At 63.7% G+C, this 23871-nt stretch overlaps 3 protein-coding genes across 10 annotated transcripts in view; all 3 read left to right on the top strand.

Annotated features, from left to right (window-relative positions):
* The window catches only part of LOC119257061 (pericentrin-like), a 38142-nt gene extending 28908 nt beyond the window's left edge, over positions 1 to 9234 (top strand). Inside the window, exons 29-41 of the mRNA XM_054700590.1 lie at positions 723 to 877; positions 1151 to 1345; positions 1856 to 2029; positions 2219 to 2414; positions 3313 to 3535; positions 3632 to 3782; positions 4107 to 4481; positions 5553 to 5752; positions 5839 to 5941; positions 6440 to 6625; positions 8318 to 8437; positions 8741 to 8964; positions 9204 to 9234. Of these exons, the coding sequence (XP_054556565.1) occupies positions 723 to 877; positions 1151 to 1345; positions 1856 to 2029; positions 2219 to 2414; positions 3313 to 3535; positions 3632 to 3782; positions 4107 to 4481; positions 5553 to 5752; positions 5839 to 5941; positions 6440 to 6625; positions 8318 to 8437; positions 8741 to 8964; positions 9204 to 9234 (2333 nt within the window). The remainder of the gene's footprint in view (positions 1 to 722; positions 878 to 1150; positions 1346 to 1855; positions 2030 to 2218; positions 2415 to 3312; positions 3536 to 3631; positions 3783 to 4106; positions 4482 to 5552; positions 5753 to 5838; positions 5942 to 6439; positions 6626 to 8317; positions 8438 to 8740; positions 8965 to 9203) is intronic.
* Positions 9002 to 12598, top strand: LOC119257137 (pericentrin-like). The gene is made up of 4 exons (XM_037524837.2): positions 9002 to 9560; positions 10162 to 10300; positions 11662 to 11789; positions 12132 to 12598. The coding sequence occupies exons 1-4, from the start codon at positions 9386 to 9388 to the stop codon at positions 12173 to 12175; spliced, it is 486 nt and encodes a 161-aa protein (XP_037380734.2). The 5' UTR covers positions 9002 to 9385; the 3' UTR covers positions 12176 to 12598.
* A 7365-nt stretch (positions 12599 to 19963) lies between these two features.
* Positions 19964 to 23871, top strand: part of DIP2A (disco interacting protein 2 homolog A) — a 48403-nt gene continuing 44495 nt past the window's right edge. For all 8 annotated transcript variants that reach the window (XM_037524834.2, XM_037524833.2, XM_037524829.2 and 5 more), the window contains exon 1: positions 19964 to 20054. In XM_037524834.2, coding sequence (XP_037380731.1) covers positions 19964 to 20054 — 91 coding nt within the window. The remainder of the gene's footprint in view (positions 20055 to 23871) is intronic.

Here is a 23871-nt window from a genome sequence, read left to right as displayed (position 1 = left end):
GGATGCTGGTCGTGGTCGTCTTCTGTCAGCTGAGCTGGCTGTTTCTCTGTGTCCGTCTCTCTCCGCTCCTGCCTGCACATTCCTTGCGTGTTCGAGGACCTGCGACTGGCAGCCTTGCTGGGGGCGTGGCCCGAGGCTGCCTGCGGCCTCCTTCCCACAGGCTGAGTGCTGGTGGGGGCAGCAGGCGCTTTCCCTCGGGGCACAGGCGGGAGTGGGCAGGGCCCACCCGCCTGAAGTGGGCCTGAGGGCTGCTCCCATCGTGGGCTCCGGGTGGAAGCCTGCACTGCGTGGAGGGTCCCCACCCGGCTGATGCGCCCCAGTTTCTCGCTGTCCGTCCTGGGTCAGCACCCTCCCAGCACCGCCTGCCCTGGAGGTGCCCTGGTCCTCAGGTCTGGGGAGTGTCAGCCCCTGCCGGAGGCTGCCCCAATTGTCCCGCAGCCCGGGGGTGGGTCTCACTTTGGGACCTGGAAACGCCTAAGCACGCAGGAGGGGCAGAGTACCCGAGCCTGCGCTGTGGGTGCCGACATGTGCGTCTTGTGCTCAGTCTGTGGCACCGCCATCTCACTCTTGCTGGGGCTGCTCGCTGCGTTGGGCGGCTTGCTGGCGGCTCCTTCAACGAGGGCCACGTGGCTCTTCAGCTGTCAGGGCGTACCTGCCTCGCTCTGCTGCGCCCACAGGTGGCTGGGCCAGGCTCTGCGGCCTGATGCTGAGCTGTGCTTTAGGTGACGGCGCAGCGTCTGGAGAGGTGGTCAGCCCAGGCTCTGGAAGCCCCGATGCCCCACCTGCTTGTCTCGCGGCTGCACCTCTCAGCTCTGCGAGGTCCCGGCGGCCCCTGGGCATGGTGAGGGAGCAGGACCTGCATCCGAAGCAAGTGAAGGTAACGGCAGGGGCAGGCCCGGCCGCTGCAGCCTGGATGGCCCAGCGGTGCCTCCTGGGGTCCTGGCAGGGCAAGGGTGCTGCTGTGGAGCCAGCTCTGCCACGACGGCAGACCCGGCACTGCAGGGCCACCCCGGGTGTTCAGGGAAGAGACGCACTCCTTCACGCCAGCCTCCCAGTCGTCTCGATGGGCTGGCGTCCCTGGGCGGGACAGCGCGAGAGGCAGGGCCACGGAGGATGCGCGTCCCACTCCCCATATGCCCGTCCCCGGCAGACACTGCTGCAGATGGTGTGTGATGAGAGCCACCACATCCTGGCCTTGTCCCAGTACTGGGGCCCCCCCAGTGCCCTGAGCAAGGGGGAGCCCAGCGCCCCACTGGAGCACTTGCTGAGGCGGGGCCAGAGCCTTCTGGAGGCGGTGCCGGCCCTGAGGGGACACCTGAGCCCAGCACCCCTGAAGGGAGAGCAGGTATGGGGGTCGGGGCGAGCAGCCACCTCTGGCCAGCAGCCCTCACACTGGCCGGGCCTCAGCCATGTCCAGCATCTTGTACGCCATGCCTGGGGGGAGGAGCCGCAGGAGGGGTCGGGTGCCAGGTGGAGGGCGTGGCCTGCACCTGAGTCACAGGCCTCTGTGTCCACTCTGCACCCAGAGGCTGGCAGCCAGGAGAGGCCTTGTGCTGGACTTGGCCAGGAGAGGCCTTGTTGCGGGCCAGGTGCTGGACTTGGCCGGGGGCAGCCACCTGTCCCCAGCACACGGGGAGGAGCAGAGGCAGGGTGGGGGCCTGGCCCACACCACCCACCCCCACGGCCTGGTGCTGCCGAGGCTTCGAGCAGGGACGAGGCTGGGGGAGGGGTCTGTCTTTGCATCCCCTTTGCCAATTCCACTCTGCTGGAGGGCAGCGGGCTCTGACTGGGTGGGGGAGCTTGTGCCCGTGGTCCTGCTCCACGCAGCGTCTGAGGGCGCCTGTCACTGCCTTAGGAGCCTGCCGCCCTGGGCCTGAACTGGAGGGCGGAGTTCCTGCAGGCCGTGCGGGAGGCCTTCGAGGAGGAGCGCGAGCTGATCCAGGTGCAGCTGCAGCACCCGCTGGGTGGCCCCGACCCCAGGGGTCCCGGCTGCCTGCTGGAGCAGCTGGAGCGGGTGGTCTGCGAGCAGGTGAGCGGGGCCCTGTAGCCCGGCTGCCCATGGGTGCAGCTTCCCTGGAGTGGGGAGCATCCCCCTTGGCCGGCAGCTGAGCGGACAGCACACCCTTGAGCGGGGCCTGCCCAGAAAGCAGGGGCATGGGGTGAGGGCCATGGCAGAGGGGCACCCAGGCCCTGCGTGATGGCCGCTGCCCATGCCCAGGGAGCCCTGCAGGAGAAGTCCTTGGAGCGCCCCCACCAGGCCGACAGGAGCAGCCTGCTGTCCGAGGTCCAGGCCCTGCGCGCCCAGCTGAGGATGACGCACCTGCAGAACCAGGAGAAGCTGCAGCAGCTGTGCGCGGCACTGACCAGTGCGGAGGCCCGCGGGAGCCGGCAGGAGCACCAGCTGCGCAGGCAGGGTGGGCGCCCGGGTGCACCCCATGGTTAGGTGGCTGGCAGGTGGCCAGCGGGTGGGCATCCCGGCCAGGATCTCGGTGCTGGGCAGAGGCAGGAGTCAGCTCTCCTCACCCCATCCCTGCTTGCGGCTGCCGTGGGGGGCGGGTCCGCGTAGTGGCCAGTCTCTGGGCATGACAGCAGGAGGGGTCGGGCGCCTATGCCTGCTCCACAGGGTCTGGAGTTGCCAGCTGGTGTCCAGCCTGTGGCTGGCATCCGACCCTGACCCTGAGTATTGTGGGCCAGGTGCTGGACTTGGCCGGGGGCAGCCACCTGTCCCCAGCACACGGGGGAGGAGCAGAGGCAGGGTGGGGGCCTGGCCCACACCATCCACCCCTATGGCCTGTGCGCGGCTCTGGGGGCGTTTCTGGAGTGGTGCTGGCTGTCTTCTCTGTGGTGTTGGGGTGACCGGGTGGGCTCCTGGGGTCTTTGAAGGGGGCCGGGAGGCACGCAGGCAGGACTGGCAGACGGGGCAGTGTCCAGGGCGGCCCCCGGCTGGTCACTCCTCTGGGCGTCCAGGGTGGCCCCGTTAGAGCCGGTCCATCTCGATCAACTCCAGCTTTCCCTCTGGACCCCAGGCCGAGCAGCCCTGGGTCAGAGGGCATGTGGCCCGTCCTGGACAGGCGGGGGTGGGGGATGCCTGCAGTGTGAGAGGGCAGGGCTGGACACAGCCCAGTCCAGTAGTCTCGTGTGGGGGTGGCGGGAGTGCCGTGGCCCTGAGTGCCAGGCTCCCTGGAAGCGCAGCTTCAGGCCCAAGCAGCCTCACGCCCCACACACGGGCCCCACCCTTGGGCTTGCTCATGCTTGACATGCCCACTGCCCGCTCAGGCCACGGTGACGCTGGTCCCGTCCCCCACCCCCTAGTGGAGTTGCTGGCATATAAGGTTGAGCAGGAGAAGAGCATCGCGAGCGACCTGCAGAGAACCCTGAGCGAGGAGCAGGAGGCAGCGAGCCACGCGCGCAAGCTGCTGGTGGCCGAGCAGGCTGCGGCCCGGGCCCTGGGCACCGAGCTCCGCCAGTGCCGGCAGGAGAACGAGCGGCTGCTGCGCTCCCTGGACGACGTGCGGAAGGAGGTGCTGCGGCTGAGGTGCGGCCAGCCGGCTCTGCAGACCCTCCGGCCGGGGCGCATGTGCGGGAGCCACTCGGCTGCCCACATCCCTCACACCAGCATCGCCCCATGCAGGTCCCTGCTGGATGGTCAGGAGAAGGACCTGAAGGCTGCGCTGCAGGAGTTGGAGAGCGAGCGCGGCCGGGGCAGCACCCTGCAGAGCCGGCTGGAGGAGCAGCAGCAGCAGCTCGTGCAGAGGGAGGCCCAGAGTGCCTCTGCCTTGGAGGTAGCGCCAGCGGGCGGGCAGGCAGGCCGGCCGGCCCCATGCGTTGTCTGGCACAGCTGCTGGAGACGCTGCACGGCTGGATGCAGCTTCCAGCCTGTGCCCCGGCAGGCAGCACCAGCCCCTGCGCCCTGACCACCATGCGTCCTGGCTCCTGAGCTTGCCACCCTCCCTTCCCAGAGGCGCAGCCAGGCAGCCTGGGGACAGTGTCCAGGGGCAGAGCCGCTCTCAGCCCCACGCCGCCCCAGGCCACCGCCTGGGTGCCCGGGAGCACATCGGGGTGTGTGGCCTGCCTTGATGGGCTGCCCACTTTGTTTCGCACCGCAGGCACTGAGGGCATCTCTGGACAAGCAGCGCGCGCAGAGCAGTCGCCTGCGGGTGGCGCTGAAGCATGAGCAGGCAGCGAGGGACAACCTGCAGCGGGAGCTGCGCATTGAGGCCTCACGATGTGAGGCGCTGCTGGCCCAGGAGCGGAGCCGGCTGGCCGAGCTGCAGCAGAGCCTGGAGGCCGAGCGGGGCCGTGTGCGGGAGCTGACCGCCGCCTTGCAGCACGAGCGCCTGCTGACCGAGCAGCTAAGCCGCAGGGCCCAGGAGGCCCCACCCGCCTCTGAGGCGCAGCCGCCCGGTCCCCCGCCCCCGCCGTGGATGCTGGGGACTGAGCAGGTGCAGACCCGCCCTGAGGAGCTCCAGCGGGAGGAGGAGGTGAGAGCCTGGAGCACACTGCAGGCAACGCCCACACCCGGGCAGAACTGGAGTGTGGCCGGGCAGAGCCCGCGTGGTCACAGGCAGATGTAGTGCGGGCACGCTGGCGGCTGAGAGAGCAGGCGGGCCGGTGGGAGCGGACCAGACATGGATGGGGTCGCGGTGGCAGGGAGACAAGAAGACGCAGGTGAGAGCCGCAACGTCAGCAACAGCGAGGAGCCGCCGGGCAGGCACTGGCCTGCGGTCCCTGCAGAGCAGACTGGGCTTGGCGCCCACGTCTGAGCGAGCCTGGGCATCCCCCACCAAGCGCCGCCAGCCTCTGCCCGTGGCCTCGGTGGTGGGTCCAGGGCACGGCCGTCTCCCCCACGGCGCTGAGGCCTGGCTGCTCAGTTTCGCTGTTCTGGGTGCGTTTTCTGGGCCTCTCCTCACACAGAGTCACACTGTGTGGAGTGGGGGTCGCCCTCTGCACCCTTCGGGCAGCCTGGGTGGGGCGGACGCCAGCCTGACGGTTGCAAGTCTGCCAACCTGGGAGAGCGTCTGCCTCGCTCGCCAGCCAGCCCCGTCTCCCTGCCCCGAGCCGCTGGCTCTGTCCTCCCAGTCGAGGCTCCGTGTCACGGTGGTTTCGTGGTGGTGCGCTGGTTCGGGCGCGACTGCTCTTGGCGGGTTGTCGGCCGTCTCTGCTGGAGCTCGTGGCACCTGTGTCTGCGGGGTTTTGTAGCCTCTGCAGTGGCCTGAGTTTGGCACGTGCAGGCTCATAGCACCATCTCAGGGCACGTCCAGAGGAGCCCCAGGCCCTCCCCACCTGTGGCCCCTGCCCATGGTGGCCGCAGCGGCGGCTCCTCTCACCTGGCCCTGTTCGGCTGGCGTCCCTGATGCGTTTCCTCCTGGGAGGGCTGGGGGCCAGAGGAGGACAGGCATGGGGGTTCGCAGTGTGGCTGCACAGCCGTGCCCCAGCTCCCCAGCCCGCTGCCCATGGCCCTGGGCATCCAGCTGCCCGGGGTGGCCATGGCGAGCCCATGGGCTCCGGACGGGTGTGAGTGCCTCTCCCCCGTTATGTTTCCATGGCGGCAGCGTGAGCTTGAACTGCGGCGCCAGCGTGAGGAGCATAAGGCAAAGCAGCTGCAGCAGCCGGCGCGGGAGTTGGAGGCGGCGCGACCCTGCCCTCAGCCCAGCGGGCTCCACCAGCAACAGCGGGGCCTGGAGGAGACACGGCAGCAGCTGCTCTGTGTGGCCGGCCTCCTGACCAGCTTCGTCAGCCGCACCGTGGACAGGTGGGCGCCCTGGGGCGGGTGGCTGAGATGGGGCCCTCGGCACGCCCGGCCTGGCCCCGTGGACCTGACTGCCGTCCCGCTTGCAGGACGCTGCACGACTGGACGTCCTCCAATGAGAAAGCAGTGGCGTCTCTGCTGCGGACGCTGCAGGAGCTCAGGGCCGAGCTGAGCGCATCCAGCCCCTCCCAGGTGAGGTGGGCACTGGCGTGGGTCCGGGAGGGAGGGCGCGTGCTGGGTGCCATGGGTGATGTCTACCCGGCCTCCCGGGGCCCAGGGCAACTCATGGCTGCCTCGGTGTCACAGAGCTCCCTGCGGGCCTTGAGTCTTTAGACAAAAGTCCCTTGTGAATGCTGCACACTCTTGAGAATGCAGAGGTGGCTCCTGCCCCGTCAAGGTCCTGCCAAGGTCCTGCCTGCCCTGCCCCGTCTGTGTGTGCCGGCTGTTCCCCATGGCCCACCTGGGCGGGTCGCTGCTTCCTCAGGAGACGACAGGTCTGTGGACAGGACCTGGGCCCCTGGGGGACAGCGGGGCCCCCTTGGGGCTTGTCCACAGCCAGCCCGAGCCGCTGCCCCATCCTTTGGGGCAGCTCTGCCAACCCCACACTCTGTGCCAAGCCCCAGCCAGGCTGAAGTGGCGACCGATGGCAGCCGGCACCTCCCACAATCCTCTGCCTGTCTTCCCCCCAAGAACGTGCCGGCGGGGCTGCGGGCTGAGCTGGCAGGCGTCTTGCTGGCCGACAATGATGCCCTGAGGAGCGCACTGGGCGCGGCAGCGCGTGAGAAAGCGGAGCTGGGCCGGGCCGTGTCGCGGCTGGAGCGGACGCTGAAGCGGCACCTGCGCGGGGGCTGTGTGCTGAGCGTGAGTCGGGGTGTCGTGCGGGCCGTGCTGCCCAGGCTTTGCTTTGGTGACCGACGTGGACATCCCTGCTGTCACCACAGCCTGCCACCACCGCTGTCTGCAGCCGGTGCAGCGGGAGCTCTAGGGGACTGTGGCCGGGAGTGGGAGGGAGTAGTTTCCTGACCCTCATGGTCTTCTGCCCGCCTGTGTGGTATTGCTCGGAGCCCCCTGGGCCTGGCCCTTGTGGCCACCGTGCCTGTGAGCGCCCTGCTGCCGCTCGGGCCTCGTGGGTGAGCCTCCTGGCCTGGTGGGCACGGGGGGTCATGAGGCTGAGGGGCTGGGGGCTGAGGGGCGCGGGCCCAGCTGGCTCCTGGGTCACGGCAGGGACAGTCCCGCCTCTGCCCGGGCGTGGGGTGGGGCCGTTGTCTGGCACCTGTCACTTCTGACGAGGGCGGCGGTTCTGAGTCACTGAGGGGGCCACGCTGCTCAGCCACGTTCCCTGGTCTCCATGGTCAGCACGGAGGGACTCGTGCTCTGGACACAGCTCTGATGCAGGTTGCGCTTTGCAAACAGCCCTCCTGGGTGCACCGGCCCTTCCACGGGGCCCTGGGCAGAAGAAGGACCTCCGTGAGGTGCTGACGCCCTCCCCTTCTGCGGCCGGGCCCAGACGCTGCTGCGCCCTGACGTTCAGCACTGTGGCTGTTTTCGGCTGATTTTTGGTTTTGGTCTGAGGAAATCGGGTCATTTTGTGTGTGTGGTGGCCGTCCCTCCGCCCAGCCATGTCTGCTCCTGGGAGGCCTGTAGCGCCACCATGCTTCTGTGTCTCCACCGCGCTGCCGCTGGGGCTCCGCCCGGACCCTCGGCGGGCACCTTGCCGCGCAGCTCCCCTCTGCGGGCACCTGCCTATGGCTGTTCCCCTCTGGCTGCTCTGGTCCTCCTGCCGTCCATCGGTGTAAATGTCTGGGATCCTACTTTGACTGGGTGGCGCTGAGTTGGGGGCCGTGCTGGGGGTGTGATGCTGCAGGTCCCATGGCAGCTGGACCAGAGCAGCGGCGTGGCCGGCAAGCCTGTGGCCGGGTGTCCCTGAGAGAGACAAAGGTCTGTGTCCAAGTACTCGCAGGCAGTTTCCCATTGCCACCGCTTGCCATAGACCCAGAGTGGGAACAACTCAGTGTCCCCCCAATAGTGGCCGAGTAAATGCAGTGTGTCTGCTGGTGGAATAATACTTGGCAATGAAAAGGAACGGCAGCTGTGTGGACAGGCCTTGGAAAGCTCGCGCAGAGTGATGGGAGCCAACCCCGTCACCACCTCTGCGAGGCACCCACACCAGCCGGGACGGGGCCAGGGGGCAGTGGCGGTCAGGGCCCCCGGTGAGAAAGGAACAGGGGCCTGCTCCTGGGCAGCATTCAGGGCGCCGGAACCCTCTGGGTTGGCGGGTGGGGGACGGTGCCCTCCGGCTGGCGCTTCCCAGCGCTCGTGGCTGCTGCGCGGGGCGCGGGTCCCCGTGGCCGGCCGTTCCCGGGAGCCGGTGCCTCGGCCTGCGCGTGCGGGCGTCAGGTTTTGAATTCGGGTTTATTTTACTCAGACTCGGCTTCTTGTTTCTGATGAAAACGCGCAGCTTGGCGGGGCTGGTCGGGAGTCGGTAGCTGTGGGGGGGCGGGGGATTGGGGGGCGGGAGGTGGGCGGGGGCACGCGTCTCGAGCGTCCGGCCCGGCCCGTGTGTTGCAGAGGCCGGACAGGCCCGCGGGGAGGCCGGACCGCACGGCCCTGCAGCGCTCGCCCCGTCTCGCCGAGCCCGGACGCCCCGCGCCAGCTGCCAGCGGGGCCGCCCCCTGCGGCGGTGTCAGGGTGAGAGGGGAGGGGGGTGGGGGCCAAGTGGGGGGCCAAGTGGGGGGCGGGCGGCGCTGCACGTCCCGGGAGCGGCCTGGAGACCCGGAGCCCCGCTGCCCTGGCCCGCGCGGTGCCGCCCCCTGCCCCCGCCTGCTGGGGCTCGGGTCCGGCCGGCGTGTGGGGTGGGGTGCTCCCTCCGGGGGTGCTGCGGGACCGGTGCCTGGCCGCCCGTGGGGCCCCTCTGGGTGGCCCTTGGCCGGCGGACGGAGGTGGCCCGGGCGGGCGGGCAGGCGGCCCCTCCGAGCGCCTCCCTTCCTGCAGATGGAGAAGCTGTACCTGCACTACCTGCGGGCCGAGAGCTTCCGCAAGGCCCTCATCTACCAGAAGCGCTACCTGCTGCTGCTCATCGGCGGCTTCCAGGACTCGGAGCAGGAAACGCTTTCCATGATCGCCCACCTGGGCGTGTTTCCCTCCAAGGCCGAAGGCGCCGCGCGCCCCGTCACGCGCTTCCGCACGGCCGTGCGGGTGGTGGTGGCCATCTCCAGGTGCGCCCCGCCCCGCCCATCCCCGCCCGCCCTCCACCCTGGGGCTGGGGACACATCCTGCCTGGAGGGGCAGGTGAGCAGCCCCTAGCTGCCCAGCGCCCATCCAGGAGGTACCCTGAGGCCCGTGGCTGGGGGGGGAGTGGCACTGAGGGCCCCCTGCGGCAGGGTCTCTGGTGCCCACCGAGGAGGGACCTTCGATATGACCTGAGGAATGACGCCCCTGGCTTGGGCTGTCCCAGGGGAGTGTCTGACCTCCCCACCCTGACCTGATCCTCTGCATGCCCACGGCCCTGCTGTCCTGAGCCTGTCAGGTGGCAGAAGGGAGGGTTAGGGTTAGGGACAGTCAGGCAGTGACTGGACTGGCCAGCACCTGCCCTCCAGGTGCGTGGGACACTGTCGTGGCCGCTGGGTGGGTGTGAAGATGGCTCTGTCACTCCCCGACCCGCTGTCAGCCCCGCACATCCGTGCTCATGCTCCTGGTTTGCTCAAGTTTTCCATGCTTTGTCCCTTATTTTGTAGGTTACGTTTTTTGGTTAAGAAATGGCGAGAAGTGGATCGGCAGGGAGCGCTGGCTCACGGCCAGGCCGCCCGTCCAGGTGTGCCTTCAGCTGCTCCCCTGCCCACTGTGGCTCTGCTGGGGCGGGTCCCAGAACACCCGGGTCACCCTGTGTGCCCGTGGGAGCGCAGTCGGCAGAGACCGGTGGTTGTGCTGTTGGGGGCACGCAAAGGACACGGCTCAGGAGCAGCAGGAGATGGACACACGAATCCATGCCTGCCCTCGCGGCCTGTCCTTGACCAAAGGGCCTCTTGGTCGCCCCACATCGAGCGAAGGCTCTTCACTGCCGCACAGGCCTTTCAGGGCTTTCTGGCTCGCGGGTCTTTCTGTTCTCTGCTGCTGCAGCCAGAGGGCCTGGCCAAGGGCCATGGTGCTCGCTCCCCTCTGCTCTGGTGGGGCAGACCCCCCCCCCCACAAGCTGCCCCAAGGGACCTGGGGTCCAGAGTTTTTGCAGGAGAAAAATGCAGAGGACTGAAACTCCAGTTTCTCCTAGAGGTTTCTAAGACGACCTTTATAAAATGAGTACTTTAACAATGTTTACAAACTGCTATGAAGATTCAAAAGCTCATGAATTTAAAGCTTTGGCCGATGGGCCTTCCTACTGAAAGGCAATTCTGTCTTTTCCTAATTTCTCTGTTAAGTAATCCGGGGGCCAGGCGGCCCTGGCCCGCGGCAGCAGCGGTCTCTACCTGAAGCCAGCGAGTCCCCCCCAACCCGGGACGTGTCTTCCAGCCACACCCGGGACCCTGTGCAGAAAACCCGCCCCCGCCAGAGGGAAAGGTGCGTTGTGCCTCCGGCCCGGCTCCCCGGGTGCTTGAGGGGCCAGTCTGCAGAGACAGGGCCCCCTCCCAGGTGTGGCCCTTCACGCGCATGTACATGCGCACACGTGTCTGGGTGCCTTTTTTGCATTTCTTCTTTGTGGGACTAGGTTTTATCTTAGACGTAATGTATCTGGCTTCACAGCAGCTGGCAGTCAGGTTGTGACAGTGGCAATGTTAACCCTCCGTAAGTTGTTTAAGGAGAAAAACTTCAATGAACAAACTGTTGCGAGTGTTGAGAATTGAGGTAGAGGAGGCTTCTGCGGTGGCTGGCGTCCAGGTGGCTTGGGCTCAGCCTGTCCTGTGAGGGAGTGAGATGCGGCGGGGTCCGGCCTGCCTGGGTCCTCACTCGACTCCCTGTCCTTAGCTCAGCTAGGGGCTCGCTGCAAGCCGTGAGCTCTGTTTCCTCTTCTCCGGCCTCAGCCGTGCAAACAGCCGTGTTCACAGGGGGGACGGGGGCAGTCCCGGTCATGAGTCATCCGTTCGGACACTCAACCTCGACTTTTCTGTGCATGGAATACGCCCTGCACGTAGACAGTCACGTGTGGCCTGCGGCGTCTGCCTGTCGCGTGCCGACAATCGAGTAGCTGTGGTGTCTTCTCCCTGCGTACGCTTCCTCCTGCCAGCGCTGAGCAGACCGTGCGAGCCCCTGGCCACACTGGTCTCTGTGCTTTGGTGTCATGGCTGGTTGTGACCGGCTTGTCCTCGCCCCAGCCTCGTGGTGCCCCGCATGGCTTGCAGTCTGCGCCCTCCAATGCAGCTGGGGAGCAGGTGCCCTGGGGCGCAGCTTGCGCACCTGCTCCTCACATTGCCTGACCTCATTGTCTCACTCCTCAAACACGGGCTTGGCCTGGGGCCTGGTGGGCCCAGCACAGGGCGAGTCGCTGAGGCCTGACGCCCAGTCTTTCGGGAGGGCAGCACTTGCTATGGCCCTGGCCCAGGATGTCCTGTCACGGGGTGGGGGCGGGGGCAGGCAGGGACCCACATCGCAGGGGGAGGCCCATGTGTTCCTGCCCTGGAGAGGAAGCCCAGGCTGGCCAAGGGCGTCCCTGCGCCAGAGGGGGTGGGGGTGCAGCTGGCTGGGGTTGACCTCAAGTAAAGGGCACAGTTCGGGCATCAGGGAAAGACATTCCCCCCCCCACCCCGCCCAGCACAGAGGTGGGCCCGGAGTTGCTGATGACAGTCCAGGGCGCGTGGAGTGGGCACAGTGGTCCTGGCTCTCTGGCTCTGAGATGCAGACGTTGGTTTCAAAGCACAAAGACAGGAAGAAGACAGCCCCACGCCCCCGGCGGCCGCGCCCCATCATTGAGTGTTTGCTTGTAGGTCCAGTCCGTCCCCAGAATCAAGATCAGAGAGGTCCCTGGCTACTTCTGAAGACCCGGAACATTCCTTGACGGAATATATCCACCATTTAGAAGTGATCCAGCAAAGGCTAGGGGGGTTACCGCCAGGTAATTAAAGCCCCTCTCTGACTGTTCATTTAAATAAATAACAGGACACGCTCTGCCCGGGAGGCAGGGAGGGTGCTTCTCTCCTGCCTCCTGCTCGTCAGCTGGCCCTCCGGCCCTTTCTCAGACGCTCTCAGGGCCCACAGGGAACGTGTTTCAGGCGGGTGTGATTTGTCCAGAGTTTCTTAACCATCAGAATTTAAATCACTGTGTATTTTATCACAATTCTTATTTTCACCAAAAAATAGATGAACTCAGTGGTACTATTTTGATATTGTGAGAGTCTTCCTAAGAGCTGTGCCGTGCCTTCTGACAAATCGCTCTACCCCTTTTATTTACATTTAGATTCCATTTCAAAGAAATCCTGCCGTCAGAAGATTAAACAATAAAATCCTGTGGCTCTTACCTGTGGCAGTTCTACTTGAGGAAAAGATTTGTGTTGTCCTTTTCCTAAGAAAACTGGTGGTGGGGACTGTCGTGCTAGCGACACCCCATCTCTGCGGCCGCCCGAGCCCGCGCGCTGTGGTCCTCGCCTGCGCTGCTGCAGGGCCACACGGGCGCTTCCCATGACGCTCCTTGCGGCCCAGCTCCTTGCCTTTGTGCGGTGCCGTGTGCTGTAGGCCCGCCGCCTGCCCGTTCTGTGCCTGCCAGCAGAGCCCCTGCCGGCCTCCAAGAAGGGTGAGCAGACAGTGGTTTCCTGTTGTTTATTTTCTTACAATGTGCAGATGGAAACTGGATTTCAGAATGAAAACAAATTGAAAAGGGAATAAAATTAAAGCACTGTTTTATTTTTGACTAGCCCTTGTGTTGTTCAGTACTTTTGTCTACTTTGTTTCCATAAGTGGCAAAAAAAAAAAAAAATACAGGTTTAGAATTTACATGAAATTCCTGTAAGTTAAAATTTTCCACAGAACTCAGAGCTTTTTTTCCCTGCCCACGGCAGACACCCCGCAGCCTACGCTCGCTCTTCCTTCCGCCCTGTGTTAGTTGTGCGCGCGCCACCTGCCGCTCGTGATCTCAGTCTTCTATAGTTCAGACGTTCTTTGCTGGGGCTAGTGTCTGGCAGTTACCCTTCACCCAGAAACCTGCCATTAGGTATATTGATCTGTGTCTCAGCGTGTTTGTAGGACTCTTGACCATGTTATTTTTTTGCTGGGCTTAGGTTTTAATATAAAACAACTTTTTCTGAATAACTGCTGCTTTTTGGTGATAGATTTTTCTTTCCGCCTACAATGCTGGCATGTGTCTCACCTTCTGTGCCAATAATACTGTACAACATCACCATGTCCTGCAGCACTACCTTGAGGTGTCTAGTTTCGGCGCCCACAACATCACGATTGAATTGGTGACTGATACCAAGTAGAGTCGTGCGTGCCAGAGCTGAGCTGAAGCAGCAGGGCCCACGTAGAGCCCAGGGGGAGGACTGTCTCCCAGGCTGCCTTGGTCATTGCTATCAGAGAGCAAGGCGCTCACCCTGCCTTTCGTGGAGGAGAGGCAGGCACCCTTGTCGATGTTGGGAAATCCGTACAGAAAGGCAGCAGCTTACTCATCGGGAGGAAACCATGTCATCAGAGAACCATCTTCTGCAGCCCCCCAAGAAGCAATCAGCTGGGGCTGAAGTTCATCAACCCAGGTGGACTTCCCACCACAGAAACCTCAGGTCTGCTGTCTCGCGCCCCATATTTGGGGTCCCCAGCACGATGCTACGTGAATGTAGAGTCTCCTATACGTATGCCCAGTTTTATTATTAATTTTTTAAGATTTATTTATACAAGCACTGGGTACAGTCAGAAGCGCGGGAGGGTGAGAGGATTCACCAGAGCCAGAGCGGGGAGCAGAGCAGGCAGAAGGACCGAGGTACACTGCTGAGGGGAGCAGCGGGCGGCAGGAGAGGTCTGCGCGCCATGTGGGACCCTCACCGGCGGCCGGGGATCGAACCGGCGCTGCAGAGGCTGCGGGCAGCTTCACAGCCCAGTGCTCAACCGCTGCGCCACCGGGGAGGCCCCATATGCCCAGTTTTAAATGGGGAACAAATTACAGGAAACCATGAGGAAAAAGACAGATCTGGGAAATTCTGCAAATGAGTGGCCTAGTTTTATCAGATAGACAGTGTTCGTCAGGGAAGAGAAAAATGAGCCTTTTTTAGGTTACAAAAAAATAAGGAACAAAATGGAATATAATGTGTAAAATTCAGTAAGTTCCTAAATGGGGGCTCAGCTCTAAAGACTTTTTTGAATAATTGGATAATAGATTTTAGGAGAATTACTCATTTTCTTAAGTGTGATAATGGTTATGTAAGAACTGCTTTTCTTAGGCCTTGTAGGCTGAATTGTTTAATGATAGGGACCTGTAATGTTTGCTTGGAACTGACTGTTGTGGGGACACATATACACACACACCCACAGACACCACGTGTGTGGATTAAGGCAGAATGGCAAGTCTTTTTAAAACATTGAACCCAGTGAGCGTATGGTTGGTTCTTGTTTGAGTATTTTCACAATGAAAGATGAAAAAAATGTCATGACCAAATTGAAGTCTGGCCCAGAACACGTTAATGTAGGACACGATCAGCCAGAGCCCCGGCAGGCGAGCAAATTCTGCTGGGTTTTCAAACGGGGAATTTAACACAAGGATGTGATTATGCTGATGTTGGCAGAGCTGAGGCACGAGGGATGTGCGGAAGGTACCCAGGGATGGAGCCAGAAGCTATTGCTCCCTGGGGGCAGGAGTCAGTGGGGCTGTCGCTTTGACACGGGGCAGCCTACCCCTAGAGACGCTTGTGCGAGGAGACACTGTGGCAGCTCCTGCCTCCATGGTTGGCAATGCCACTGTTGCCACCATTGCTCGCCAGTAATTGGATGAAATAAAGAGTGGCTGTACTGTGGATGCTCACAAATAGAGTACGTAAGACCCTCTTCCCCTGTGCGCTGGACTGGACAGTCAATGACGGGTAAGATCGGGGGCAGACTAAAGAAGGCACTGGCCGGCCTCATGTCTGTGACTCCTGACGACCTAAGACAGGCGCAGTCCCCGAGGGGCTTCAGATCAAACAAGGCCTACAAGCCTATAAGCCCAATCTAGGCAATAAGCCTGCAGTAAAAAACCCCTTCTTTGCTTGAAAACAAGGCTGCTGAGAGCGTTGCCTACAAACAAGCCTGATGGAATTACCTACAAAGCAGTTTAACCATTAACCAGTTAATCATTGTTTCTGAATAAGTAGTAACTTAGCAACTTGTCCATAATTAATTTTCTTACCTGACTTTTTCTATATATGTAAAAATCAGTTTCAGGAAATGTAACCACATATGCTTAGCAACTTGTAAACTATTAGCTAGAAAATTGTATTCTATGCCTAGGTAACAAGAAACATTGTTATGCTGGGAAAATAGATTTTGTGTGACCTAATGCCTTTTGAAAATGTATAAATATGCGTAATGATTTGAGCAAACTACACTCAGATTTTCACTCTCCCTTGAGTGTGTCTGTGTGTCATTCTTTCTTGTCCCTCGCCCTAATTCCTTCGACCACCTTCTGCTCGTTCTCACTCAACCCTGAGACTGTCTCGATCTCCCGCCACCGCTGAGCTGGTCTGCGGCAAGACACTGCCTGCAGCCGAGTGAGGAAGCACCCGCGTTGGCCTTTCTGTCAGTGAAAGTGGACAAGGGACCTGAGCCAGGACAGGTCCCTGCAGAAGTGGCGCACGCAGACGAGGGTTGGGCTGAGAGGCACCGCCAGGGGTGGCATGACCACCCCCTTGGCTACTCAGCATTTGTTCTCACCCATGTTTATCAAAATGGGACTTACGCACCTGGCGCTGTGCGGCAACTCTGTAAGAAGGAAAGTGCGTGCGCTAGCCTTTCCCCACCCCAGGCCGGGAGTGTCCCATCACCAGCTGGCCCTCCAGGGAACACAGATGTCAGGACCGGATACCCCCACAACAGGGAGGTGAAAGCAAAGACATCCAAGGCGTGCGCTAAAGCAAGGCTCCGTGCGCCCCTTGTTTACGCAGTCACAGGCCTCTGATGTCTGCCAACTCCCTCGGGCTTCTGTCTCCCAGCCCTTGTTCTCCGGCCTTCAGCCAGCGTCTTGGCTGACTGGGTGACCTAAACTTTCTGAAAGATTTGAGACGTTAGTAGTTTTGTTTTCACAGGACTTCCTTTTCCTTCTTCCTCTGCAATTAAACCTGGAAGTACTGTGTCCCAAGAGGTGCCCAGTGAAGACACCAGATTATAGATCTCCCTGCCCTCCCGGGTGCCTATCCAGTTTCCCCTCCGTGACTGGTATCAATCCCAGCAGCCAATAAGTAGCCCCTTTCCCTGCTGCTGCTTCAGTCTTCACTCTGCTACTGGGTTGAAACAGCTGCCCGTCACACAGCAGAGCCCGGTGTCACAGGATGTGAAAAGCAAAGAGCCCTTCAGGGATTAGGGGTTGTTTGAGGCCCTTCCTATCTTCGCCAGCTGGGGGGCCTGGGCTATGTGTTGTGGTTGTGGGAGCAGTGGCACCCTAAATGGCATGACTTTCCACTGTCCTTGGGGTGAATCTAGCCACTTCCGGGAAACTCTGTGGTCATAAGCCTATGGTCACGCCTGCTGTGAGAAGAGCTTCTGGTCAGAGCAGCGGTGGTCAATATGTGGGCAGCCCACAAACAAGTTTGGGGCAGGAAATGCAAATCCATATGTAGAGCAGGAGTAGCTCGAGGGGAACAACTCAAGGGCGATGTCATGGGAAGCCGAGGTATGTGTTCATGCAGCTTGCTTTGCCCACCTGACCTCCTGAGTTGGTCTCAGGTCATTTTCAATACCAATTCTCCAGCACCAGCTGGCATCCTGGAATGCATTCCCGACATGACCCAAAGTCAGCACAGGCCCCAATTTAAACATCAAGTGGGGTCTTCGGGCTACCTACACTTTGCTTGGCCAACAGTAACTTGGGGGTTCGCACCTGGGTGAGGAGGTGACTGAGCAGGAGACTTACTGCCAACATGCATGAGTCAAATATGACACCAGAATTTTTTTTTTAAAGATTTTTTTTATATTTATACAAGAACCAGGGTACAGGCCAGATGTGTGGGAGGGTGAGAGGATTCACCAGAGACAGAGCGGAAACAGAATATGAATATGGGAAACAGAATATGACCGAAATACACTGCTGAGGGGAGCAGCGGGAGAGCCAGGAGAGGTCTGCTGCGCCATGTGGGCTGCTCCACGGCCAGCGGGGATCTGAACTGGCGCTGCAGAGGCCGCAGATGGCTTCACAGTGCTGCGCTCAACCGCCTGCGCCACCAGGGAGGCCAGACATCAGAATTTTGAGAGAAGAAAGTGTATTGCAAGTTGATGAGCAGGGAAGCAGGAGAAAAAACTTAAATTTGCTTCCCTCTAGGTGGGAGAAGGGGTTCAGAGGACCAAGATTGAAAAGAAAGCATTCTTATTAACTAAGGAGTGGGTGAAAAGCAAAGAAAATGTGGACTTGGTTGAAGGTCACTGGCTAGTTACAGGGCAGCCCATACAAGAATTATGAAGGTTTTTGTTTTTCCCAGATAACGGGAGTCTTAAATTTCTATTGGTGGGCCCCCCCACCACCCCGACTTTGGCCATCTTGGGACTCGACTCAAGGTTAATCTGATCTGTACATGCTCAGAGCTTTTAGGCTCTGCCCTTCGTGAGAGCAAACCTCAAAAGTTTGGATACTTTTTTATCTTGCTTGGGCTCTAGGGTCTGAGAACAATTTAATCCTTGAGCTGTGGTTTGAAGGTCATCAAAGGATTTGACCACTGGCTGGCCCCTGAGCCGGATCCAGGCATTCCCAACTCCTTACCCTCCTTTGCCCTTGGACTTGATGTTCTGCTGGCCGTTCTCACACTAGGAGACATTTCAAGGACGCAACCATGAGAGCAACGTTTTGTTGAGACCATCTGAATGGGACACGTAACCGACCCTGGAACAGCCTCTATAGAAACAGGGTTGGGGCCTACCCGGTGGCGCAGCGGTTGAGCGCTGGGTTGCGAAGCTGCCCGCAGCCTCTGCAGCGCCGGTTCGATCCCCGGCTGCTCCCCGGCCACCGGAGGAGGGTCCCGCATGGCGCGCAGACCTCTCCTGCCGCCCGCTGCTCCCCTCAGCAGTGTCCTTTGGTCCTTCTGCCTGCTCTGCTCCCCGCTCTGGCTCTGGTGAATCCTCTCACCCTCCCGCGCTTCTGACTGTACCCAGTGCTTGTATAAATAAATAAATCTTCAAAAAAAAAAAAAACAAAAACAACTTAGGGTTGTGGTAGGTGTGGGCAGAGGCGCCCTGGACAAGCCTTGTGTGTCCGTCCCCTGGACTGCTAAACCTGCTCTTTCTTCCGTCTCGTCAACCCTCCACATGTGGGGCCATTTTGGATTTCACCCAAAGTTGTGTCCCGACCACTGCTTTTCCTCTCGGGGCTGGTAATGTGCTCGAATGGCTCAGAACTCTGCAGAGAGCCCTCCTTCAATTGCCAGCATATTGTAAAGGCTCTAACTCAGGAGCAGCCGAGTGGAAGAGATGCCCAGGACAGGTATGGAGGTGGCATGAGAGCGGCTTCCCCAGGTGGGGTACACACCAGCCGGGGAGTCTCCAAACCAGTTATCAAGGCTTAGTCACGTGCTCGTGATCACCGCCATGTGATTCCGGAGCTCAATGTCCGGTCGCTCCCTTCTTGCTGCCGGTCCCCATCCTGAAGCCATGTGGGAGCCTTACAAGTCACCTGAGCAAAAACCCAGGCATGGCAAAGGGAGGGTGTTGTGATAAGACAGGAATCTCCAGGTTTCAGGAACCAGGACGTGACGGTCGACACAGAGGGTATAATTTCATGACGCGGCGGGTAAATCGCTCTTCTGGTGCCAGTGGGTCCCTCCTGCACCTGACTGGCGGGTGGCGGGTGGCCGAGAGAAGCCTGCAGGGCACGCAGCGAGTGGCCCGGACTTCCCCGGACAGGAGCGTGGCCCGTCAGGCCCAGGGAGGGGGGCGGGCAGGAAGGACGTTTCTCCAGCGGAGACTGAGGCCAAGCTGAGATCAGGGCCCCTCCGGCACCCTTGGGGGCAAAGGCGCCTGACGCCCTCTCGGTTGAGCGCGAGCGAACACCGACTCCCAGGTTACCTTCCGGCCAGCGCCCCCCGCGGTCACCCGCTCCGCTGCCATCTTGCCTCCTGCCCTCAGACTCCAGGGCCAGGGAGGTCCTGGGGGGAGGCCCGGCAGAGGGCGGAGAAGGCTGCGCTGTTGCTGCTGTGAAGGGAGGCAGGGCCAGGTGGCCAGGGCCCAGCTGTTCCCGCATGAACCGGTTGGCGGTGGCCCCAGGCCAGGCGGCCGCACCCCACCAGAATGCCGGGGGACCGCCAGGATCCCCGCTGTCCTCCAAGTCCTGTGGGCCCGCGGGAACCTCTGAGCCTGGGAGAGGGCGCTGCCCCGGGCTCGGTTGTTTCCTAGCAGGTGCCTGTGTGTGCGTGGGGGGGCTCTGCCCTCCCAGGTGCGGCCCCCTCCAGCTTGGGCAGGAGGCGCCTCAGAACAGTGGGGCCACGCTGGTGATGGGGACCCTCGCAGGTGATGGGGACCCGCGCAGGAGGAGCTGGCCAATGCGGGGCCGACCGTCAGGACCCGCCCGCCGCCGGGAGCCCCCCTCAGGACCCGCCCGCCGCTGGGCAGACCCTCTTTGCACAGGAGTGTGAGGCCGCAGACGCCGCCTCAGGAACCCTAACTCTCCGGGGCGCTCAGGGCTTGGAGCCGAGCGTCCCCGCCGCAGCGCCTCTCGGGCGCGACGCGCTCCCGCCAGTCCAGCGGCCGCCCGAGCGACGCGGCCCGGTCCCGCGGCAGGCGCGGAGCCCGCGCGGGCGGGGGGGCGGGGCGGCCCGGGAGCGCGCCTTGGGCTCGGCCACGTCTGCGCCTGCGCGCGCGCCTCCCGCCCTTCCGCCGCGCACGCGCGCTCCAGGGCCGCCGAGCGGGCGGGGCGGCGGCGAGGCTCGAGGGGACGCCCGCGCCGTGCCCGCGCCGTGCCCGCGCCCGCCCGCGCCGTGCCCGCGCCCGCCCGCGCCGTGCCCGCGCCCGCCCGCCGCCCGCCGCGGAGCCGCGCCCCTCCCGCGCCCCTCGCGCGCCCCGCGGGCCCGGCGGCTGCCCCGCGGCGCTGCCCCAGCCACGTAGCCCGGCCCGCCAGGGCGCGGCCGCACAGCCATGGCCGAGCGCGGGGGCCCGCCGGGGGCGGCGCCGCTGCCCGCGGAGCTGCGGGAGAGCCTGGCCGAGCTGGAGCTGGAGCTGTCGGAAGGTGAGCGCGGGGCCCGCCCGGGACCCCGAGAGCGCGCCCCGGGCCCGCGGGCCCCCGACGCCCCGGCGGACGCGCCCCGCCCGCGCCCCGCGGCTGGCGCCCGCGCCCCCGACCCCGACCCCCGCCGCCCGCCGCGGAGAGCCCGGCCGCACCCCCGGGCCGCCCGCCCCGCCGCGCCCGGGGCCTTGGGGTCCCCCACGTCCGCGCCAGACGGATGGGCCCGGGCCCCTGTTGGTGGCTGTGCCCTTCCGAGCTTGGCCGGGGTGGGGGGGCCGGGGGGGGGGCCCTGGCGGGCCCCTGTCCGCCACCTCGGGGCGCCCAGTGAGCCGGCCTGGCGCCCGGGCCCCGCGGTGTCCTCCTGCCGCAGGGCGACCCGGGCACCCCGGGAGGGTTCGAGGGCGGAAACCAAGCGCCTCACACTGGGGGCAGCTCGAGAACCCCCTGCTCAGCCCCCGCGGAAACAAAGCAACACGCCCCGTGCCTGGGAGATAGTGGGGAGCGGCGCTGCGGCCGGGGGCGCTGGTGCCCATCTGGCTGAGGGGCGCGTGCCCGGGCAGGCAGTGGTCGCCTCCCCCTGAGGAAGGCGTCCCGTCTTTCCCTCTGTGCGGGGACCTGCGAGTGTCTTCAGCGTTGGGTCCATTTCGCAGTCTCCTTCCTCTCGCTCCCTGGGGGGGCAGCGGTTCTGGGCGGGCTGGAGAACGTGGGGGACCGGCCTGTGCCCCCTCGCAGCCTGGCCACCGCCCAGGCTGGTGCCCCAGCTCTTTGTATTAGGCGCTAAGACGTGACCTACTTCCACTATTTTTAATTCAACATTGAAAGTCTTAAAAGTTTTGGGGGTACTGGCACTTTTTAAAAAGTGCACGAGGAAATGGGTGGATTTGCGGATTCTTGGTGACGCTGTGGCGAAGCCTGAAAACCCCAAGTCACGCGCGAGGGGACCCCACCCTGGCCCGTGGGGTCCTCACCAGGACCGCGTGACACAGCGTGGACTCTGCACGTCCAGTGTCCTCGCTGATGTCCGTGGTTTCTGCTCGTGTCCTTTATCCTTCCCGTCTGTCTGCGGCCGCCAGGCACTGGAGGCCGGGAGGCTGTCCTCCCCCTTGCACAGGTGGCCCTCGAGAGGCCGTCTTGCTGCTGGTCTGTTTTTCTGGTTAGACAGGAGGGGTGCGGGTCAGTGAGCCCCACCCTATGGGGTGGGAGCTGGAGGTGTGACTCCCCCGGAGAGGGCGGGGGGGGGTGGTGCGGAGTTGCGTGGGGCACTGGCATTGGGGCAGCCCAGGAGGCGGGTGCCCAGGCTCTGGCCAGGCCCAGCTCCTTGCCTGACCAGACACCCCACTCTGGCTCCAACAGGTTGGGCAATGGCTGGGCAGCCTGGCCCCCAATGCCAATGCCACTCAGTGGGTAGTGGTTGGCCTGGGCCTGGCGTGTCCAGTGATGTCCCGGCAGATGACCCTGGTGCCTGCTGGAAGGACCCCCCGCAGTCCACCTTGAGAGGAGCCTGGGCCCCACAGGGGTCCCGCCTCCGCCCCATTGTGGGAGGGGTCGCTTCTGCCTGGGAATCAGGCAGTGCCTCCCGGTGAGACTGCTGGGGGGTGTGTGTGTGGGGGGGCTTGCCTGAGCTGGTCCTGGCCCAGCATCTCCGCCCAGCGCCCGTCTCGGGCGGCTGTGCCCTGTTCTGGACGGGAGGTTAGTGAGACAGCGGGCACCTCCTGGCAGTTTTGCACGTCTTGAATCAGGGTTTCCCGTTCCGATGAGGGTGCCCGGGAGCGGCGGCCCCGCCTCCCCCCACTGCGGAGGGCCAGATCCACGTCTCAAGCCCGAGAGTGTCTGCAGGTGAAAGCGAGGCGCTTACAGCTCTACCCTGGCTGGAAAGCGGTCATCCCGCCGCTGCTGGGCACCCCAGCTCTGCCCTGCTCGCAAGCCTGTTCCCCCTCGAGGCCCGCGGCCACTCCTGCCGCTCCCCTGTGCTACCGCGCCGCCCGGGGTCACAGCTTGGGCGAGGGAGGCGCTTCTGCCACAGAGCTGTCTTCCTCCTGAAACGTCCTGAATGTCTAGAATTTGCGACACATTCTCAGTTTTCAAAAGCCCGCCCTGGCCCTCCCCCCCTCCCCCCCCAGTGTCCAGGTTGTCCTTCCCAAACTGTGCTGCCCCCAAGCCCCCAAACACCTCTCGCCCCAGCCTCCCTGGGCGCGGCCCCCTCCCCTCCAGCGCTGCCCCACCCCTCCCGCATGGCCGCTCCCATCCTGTGTGCTCTCCCCTCCTCCCTGCGGTCCCCACCTTCTGCTGTCCCCCCTTCCCTGTTCCGGAGCCCCGTCCTGCGCTCCTGATCTCCTCGGTGTGGCCCTGTCATCCCGGCTGGTCACAAGGCCCCCAGCAGGGCACTGTGTGGGGAAGCCTCCCGGGAGGCGGCTGCCGGCCCCCTCTTTTACTGAAGGGAGCCTGGGGCCGCAGACCGTTTGGGGACCCTTCCGGGGTCCATAGTAGCACTAAGACGGCATCCGCACCTGGGCTGGAGGCGCAGCTTGGGGTGCAGGGCAGCGGCCTGAGCTGCACGCTGGCATCTCGGGGAACCCTTCCCGGGAGAAGGGGGCGGCCAGACGTGGGAGGTGCTGGAGCGGGAGCGGGAGCTGGCTGAGCGGTCACTCCCGGGCTGGGCGAGGGCCGTGTCCCGCTCGCAGGCAGAAAGCAGGGCCTGAAAGGTCTCTGACCCCCAGCTCGGTGCCGCGGTCGGGGTGGCCTTAGTGGCCGTGAGTTTTGGTCTGGGCGGGGGGTGGGGGGCGCTCCTCGGGCCGGTGTTGTCGGGATGTTGGGCCTGGGGGTCCCGACGCCCAGGGTGGGCGCGCAGAGCTGGGCCGGCCGGAGAAGCCCCGGCCCCCGGGGCCCTGCAGTGGGGCGCTGTGGCAGAGGCCACTGCCTGCTTTGGCCGAGGGCGGTGGAGCATGTCTGTGCTGCCCGCGCTGCCCGGCCGGGCCCAGCCGCTCGGCTGCAGAAGCAGAGGGCGCCGGCGCGAGCGTTCTGGGCTGTGAACGTTGTTTCTTTCTGTGGGGATGACGCGCTCGTGTCCGGGCTTTTACAAGATGCTAAAATCCAAGGTTCTGAAAATGAACCCAGCGTTTAAAACACCTGAGGTTTGGTTTCCCACACGGCAGACGTCGCCGCACAGACTGCGTTGTCACACTCGAAGCGGCCGCTGGACAGGGCGTCCGGCCGGCTCCCCAGGGCGCCCCCCGCCCCGTGGCCTCCGGACTGGCCCCCCAACCGCAAGCGAGGGGCCCACACGGCTGCGCACGATGCCCCAGGGCGCACCCGCGTCGCAGATTGGGCGTGTCCCTTTGGGCGGTTGCGCTTCGGGGCGCATCGTCCTGGGGTGTTTTCCTCATCACAGAGTTTCGCTTTGTGGGTTTCCGGAAGAACCCCAGGAGCATGATCTCGATGTCCTCAGCGCCTGCCCCCCCTCGCCCCCGCAGGCTTCGGTGGGCCCCTGTCATTCGCGTATTTCCAGGAAGGTGTGTGGAGCCTGCCCCAGCGTCTCCAGCCAATGCCTGGGCTGGCCACGGTTGACCACAGCTGACCACGGCTGACCACGGCAGCTTCGGGTTCCTTGAGGGTGGTGGGGCTGTGGGGGCCCGGGAGGGCCGGGCTGGCGAGCGCGGAGACCGCATCTCTTGGGGTGTCCAACCTGAGGCGGCCCTGACCCATGGTGCCTCCGGGGCCGGCGGGCGGTGGTGGTGCGAGGGCAGCGCTTGGGCCAGGATGCGCGGGCGCGGGAAGGAGCTCGCCTGGGAGACGCGGGGCTCCCCTGAGCCCACCCTGCTAG

Source organism: Talpa occidentalis, unplaced genomic scaffold (genome assembly GCF_014898055.3).
Source record: "Talpa occidentalis isolate TD23 unplaced genomic scaffold, MPIMG_talOcc4v2.1 talOcc4.4, whole genome shotgun sequence".
NCBI lineage: Eukaryota > Metazoa > Chordata > Mammalia > Eulipotyphla > Talpidae > Talpa > Talpa occidentalis.
Note: the sequence above shows the minus strand (reverse complement) of the source record. Positions and strands in the feature narration are given on the sequence as shown.